This window comes from Saprolegnia parasitica (assembly GCF_000151545.1).
Source record: "Saprolegnia parasitica CBS 223.65 unplaced genomic scaffold supercont2.13, whole genome shotgun sequence".
Taxonomy (NCBI): Eukaryota; Oomycota; class Saprolegniomycetes; order Saprolegniales; family Saprolegniaceae; genus Saprolegnia; species Saprolegnia parasitica.
In genome coordinates, this window is record NW_012156407.1 from 118992 (window position 1) to 124299 (window position 5308).

The 5308-nt window shown below is 55.7% G+C and overlaps 2 protein-coding genes across 2 annotated transcripts; both read right to left on the reverse strand.

Moving 5' to 3' along the window:
- Nucleotides 1-495: 495 nt before the first annotated feature.
- SPRG_04326 (hypothetical protein) lies at nt 496-1657 on the reverse strand (the record flags this gene model as incomplete). Its single annotated transcript, XM_012343256.1, has 3 exons — nt 496-1084; nt 1142-1307; nt 1357-1657. The coding sequence occupies 3 exons, from the start codon at nt 1655-1657 to the stop codon at nt 550-552; spliced, it is 1002 nt and encodes a 333-aa protein (XP_012198646.1). The 3' UTR covers nt 496-549.
- Nucleotides 1658-4920: 3263 nt separating this feature from the next.
- SPRG_04327 (hypothetical protein) lies at nt 4921-5283 on the reverse strand (the record flags this gene model as incomplete). Its single annotated transcript, XM_012343257.1, has 1 exon — nt 4921-5283. One exon carries the CDS (start codon nt 5281-5283, stop codon nt 4921-4923), a length of 363 nt encoding a protein of 120 aa, XP_012198647.1.
- Between the last annotated feature and the right edge of the window lie 25 nt (nt 5284-5308).

Genomic DNA, 5308 nt, shown 5'->3' on the forward strand with positions numbered 1-5308 from the left:
CGGCACGCGTCGCTCAACTGCACTTGCACCACAGCCTCGTACAAGAGCCCGAGCAGCCTGCTCTTCGTCGGCTTCTCCAGCTCCTCGCCCAACACGAGTGGCCGCGACGTCACCTCGTCCCGCGGATTGCGCTCCTGCCTCCGCCTGCCTAAATCAAGTCCCTCAACCGAGTACACACAACGAAGAAAGTCCGACAATTTTATTTAGCATAGTTTTATCTATTGTAATAGAGGACCCAATTCAACAACAACCAAGAGAGAATAAACTGTGTATTAATATTAATAAAGAGTTTATTATTGCAAGGGTCAGAGTTTATTGACCTTTGCGTTATAGCCGCTTCAACGATACAACTTGTTCAAGAACTCCCTCTTGCCCCAAGATGCCAACTCGGCACATGACACGATCTGCGTCGCCGGTGCTTCAACGATCGCGCCTGCGTGTTTCTGTGCCGCCTCCCACGTGGCGGCACGGAAAATGGCGCGCGAAATAGAAACACGGGGTTCGAAATTTTGCGTTTTTTCTCTTTTTGCGTTTAATGTGCGAGAACCATTAGGTTGACGACGACGGCGACGCATGGTGCTGCTGCGCGTGCACGGGATGCTTGACCGTAACGACCCAGCTCTGGTCGAGATGCTCCTTCTCCATGATCGCGTCAATCTCGGGCTGCAGACCCTTGAGAAAGTCCACTTTGCAGTCTTTCAGAATATTGACTTGGGTCGGCGACATGCCCACAAACTTGCCCATGGCCGCGTGGTCCCGCTTCTTGATCGCACGCAGCTTCTTGGAGACGCGGAGGCCGTCGCAGTGAAGCTTCTCGGCAATGTAAGTGTCCATCATGCGCCCTTGGGGCACCCGCATGTGGCCAGCCTGCAAGAGTCGGACCAGCTCGACACAGTAGCGGGTCTCAGCAATGGACCACGGCTCGTGAAGCTTCCGGAGCGGCATGAGCGAGTAAAACACCGAGTTCTTGTCAAAGCCGTACATATAGTACGTGGCCGTCCAGTCGACAACACCCGCGGCCGTGAGCACAACACAGACGTCCTTGCCCGTCTTGAGGCGAGCAATCGTCGACGGTTGCCGTGCACTATTCACGCAAACACAACAACAATAAGATCTCATGGTCGACAAACGAAGAAATAACGTACTTGGCACGCGAAGAAGAAGAAGAAGGCTTGGTCGGGGCGCAAGCGGCGCCGGCGTCGGGGTCGATGGGACGTCACGACGCTCCTTCTTGAACGGCGGCGACTCGAGCGTACTCGTAATGTCGTCCATGGTCATTTTGCGCTTCTTGGAGAGCGGCTTGAGTTCTAATACAGGATGATGAGCACACGGGCTTATCGCACTTGGATCAAAAACCTGTGGTGGTGGTGGTCGTGACAGGGCACGAGATTTGTCGGTCAATGCTGGCGAGTGGCGGGATCTGCATCGAGATGCTGCGCACGAGACGTGGCAATGGCGCAAACTTGCCAAACTGTTGAAGCAGATGCAAGGACGGTAAGAGCGGCGACGACGACGACGACGACGATGATGTCGGTGTCGATGGCTGGGGCAAGAGCGGCTTTAGGACGGGCGGCGCCAGCGGTCGCCGACAGCCGCCTGTCGACGGCGTGGATGCTGCTGTCGCTGTGTGGTCGCGGTTGTTAACGAGGATGCACATGTGAGGCGAATTGAAGTATGAGGCGTCAACGCAAAGGCGCATATTCGATCCAAACGACTTTTCTTTGTGTCGGTGTAATGTCCGTATTTATGGAGGTGGGCTGCACGTGGAAACGGATTGTATATTATGATCACAGCGGAGAGTAGGACGCCCGTGTCATACGAGTGCGCGGCCGAACACGAGCGACATGGCTCGTAGAGTGTCGGCTGCGCGCTGCGCGCGCCACGTACCTGCCAAACCTGAAACGCTCCGTGTTATAACGCCAGTTAGAACCGCTGAAACAGCAAAGTGCAGATGACGAAACGGCAAAGTGGGCGTTATTGTGCAATCTAACAGCGATGCTAACACATACCTAACACTTGGGTGGCCTTGTCGGCCATAGACAGGTGCGGTCTTGGTTCTAATATTTGGCGACGACGGTATGCCGAACGTGATGGGAGTCTGTTCCAGTGACGCTGCTGACGAGGCCATTTGGGGTGGATGCTTCTTGTGCTCGTGGTGATGTCCTCGGAATCAAGCGCTTCAAGCTTCAGCAGCCACGTGGTGTATCTTTCAACGGGACGTTCGATCAAGGGGAGGTGCAGCGGAAGTGTTGTACGCTCCATCTCCACGTCGACCGCAGCACTACCAGTATTATAATAGCAGGGAGAATCTTTACGTTACTCACGCGCTTGTCCTCAAGAACACATCGCTTTCTTTTGCAGCGGGTATAAGGGACGGCGCGTTTACTGCAACACTTTGGTCGCGGTGATGCGAGCGAGGGGGCAAAGCAGCTGCGGACACCATAATGCCCCATAATCAACGCCATAAACACGATGAAAAATCGTGCTTGTCCATGCGCATCTTCTCGTACCCATGTGACCGAGCCAGCTCGTCCAACTAGTCGCACCCAACTTCAACGCGTCAGTATACTTTAATCCAGTGAACAACCCAAGGCAAACTTGGCGTCCAACGTACGGCTAGGAGGATTTCGCGCGCCACTTGGTTGGAAAGTACGGAGCGACGACAAAGCGGTAGTAAGCGCACCCATTTTAGCAGCCTCGACCTCCCAACCTCCTAGAGTATATCACCACAAGGACATACCACCGCACACGGCGTGATGCGACCTACGCCGTCGACGACGAATACGAAGTATCTAAACACCCAAAGAGAAGACGACATCGCAAGGGTTCTCAAGCTTGGGTGCCACAGATTCCGTGTGCGATATGTGTCGCGTCCAAACCATACAGTGGGTTGCCTCGATGTTTCCAATGCGCGCCCGCTTCCGATTGGGGCTACCATTGGTTGGGTGCATTTATCCAAATTGTCGTTCGGCCGGCCGAATCAGGCCCGTGAATATCATTTCGCGCTCCCTTGGGTCTGCGCTCGCCATTACACTAAAGTCGTCTCTATGGCACGGACTACGAAAGAAATAACTCGTATTGTGGTCTTCCAGCCGGTGATGCGAAGGCGGTGGGTTCCTTTTGAATGATGGCCTGTCTGCGATCGCGCGGTCTCTGCGGCCGCCACGTTGCGCGCGCGTTCCGCCGCCGTGACCAACACAACCCTAGGGACAAGCGCGTCGTTCTTCTCAGCCACGCGTGGTACAAAGGTGATGCAGTCGTCGTCGGACAGACAGCACATACCAGTCTACTAGCAGTATCTCCGTACTACACTGCATGTGCCCGAGTAGCCTCGTGTAGACCACCGTCAAGACCCAACCCGACGAAGCTCTGGCTTGTCGATAGCGTTGACGCATCCGTTGACGGTATTGATGCAGGAAAATACCGAGCGCGTTTAGTTGAGGGTAGTACCGAACGACGAGACCTGGCTCTTCTTGGGTGCATTCGACGCGCTGGGTATGTGTACTGGACGAGGCCCGTCTATATCCACGAGCCAAAGATAAAGACCACCTAGATGACCTATATGCATTCGACATGGCGGTCGGACTGGTGACTCGACCGAGACACCGAGACAGCACGCAGCTGCGGCGCTTTGAGAGCGCTTTCAGCAAGGAGCGGGACGCGTAAAAAGTTGAAACAATATTTAAGACGCTGCGAGAAAGCCATGCTAGCGTAGGCGCATCTCTCACTCTCGACCAAGCGACGAAACCCTCGATGAATCGACCGACGCAACCCCTCCCCACGTCTTCAACTGACACAAGGGCACACTGGGCCGAGAAGTACGGCCCTCGCTCGAGGGACAGACTGCCATTCTGCCATCACCTCGAATGCTCTGAAGTCTCTGGTCGGCTGTCGGGTGCCACGGTTGTGCGATCGTTGTTGTTGTTGTTGCAGTATTGATGGGAACCGTTGGCACTTTCAAGCCCTTTGCTTGCTACGGTGGGTCGATGGCTGTTGCGCTTGCCAGGGTGCCCTTTAGAAGCATCGTGCAGTAGGCTGGCAAAGGGCAAGTCGAGTTACAACAAGCGGTTGACGTTGAAGTACCTCTGCGAGTGCTCGAGAAGCGTCTCGACTTGTTTGAGAACCGACAAACACCTTCCCACACATCTCAGCACGCTCCTCCAGGCGCTCATGCTAGCGCCACCAGTTGACCTACGCGCGGCGATCACCGCCTTCTACTGCGTCACTGCCTCCATGGACCTTGGATGCTACAACGTCAAGATAAGCCGCAGTCGCGAGCTACAGAAGCCCATGACGTCCTGCACGTGACCAGCTTTCGCTGGCCTGTCCCATCGTAAAGTGATATTCAAGGGCGAGGGACCTTCGATTCTGCTTTGGGACCTTATCGCAGTCAACGTCGTCTTTCAAAAAAGCAGCTGCGATCCCCCTTGCCGCAGGCTACAAAACGCGCGTACAGCCAAGGCGACGACACACAACCGCCGTTATGCCATGTCACTCGACGGCTACTACTGCGTGGGTGGTCGAGATCGTCTTGGCTGACATCGGGCACCTCTCCAACAATCGCACGACCCGTGTGGCACACTTCCGTGATATGATCGGGCCAAGAAGTGGACGATGATTTCCTCGAAAGGCCGAGCAATTGAGGAACAGTATGATCATCCAGTGTCCTTTACAGTGTCCGTCCAGCGTCTTTGACAGTGCTCAGCCAGCGTCTTTTACAGTGCATGTGAACGGTAAAGTCGATGCGAGAGGCCTGCAAGCGCCCACGCCACGGGAATTGATTTGTTTCCTTGGCCCAAGCTTGCTTTCTTCCACCAAGTCGGGTCCCGCGGATCGCTCGACCTCTCTCCGATTCTTTCCTTGTCAACTCTGACAGCAAACCCACAACACGCGCAAAAAGACCGTGTTTTCACCGTGGCATTACGGTAATTTGACGCCGTCCTTGAGCACGTCTTGGAGCGACCAGCCCCAGCCGCGCGCGCCGTCCGCGACCTTCCAGTTTGCATACACCCATCCGCGCGGCGCCTTGTTGACGACCGGCAATACCTTGGCCGCGAGCTCCTGCTTGTCGGCCGGCGTCGTTGGTGCGGAGGCATTGGCACCAACACCGAGCGTCCACGCACCGATGAAGAGCGGCTCGCGCGACTTCCAGCCGTCGATGCGGGCCGCCCACGTCGCCGGGTCCGACGCAAGCGCCGTGTCGTTCATGCCCGGCAGCACGTGCCACTCGTGCCACGCGTGCGTGATTGCATCGGGCACATCCGGGTTGATGAGAAAGTTCATAAAGGTTCTGTCTTCCGACATGACA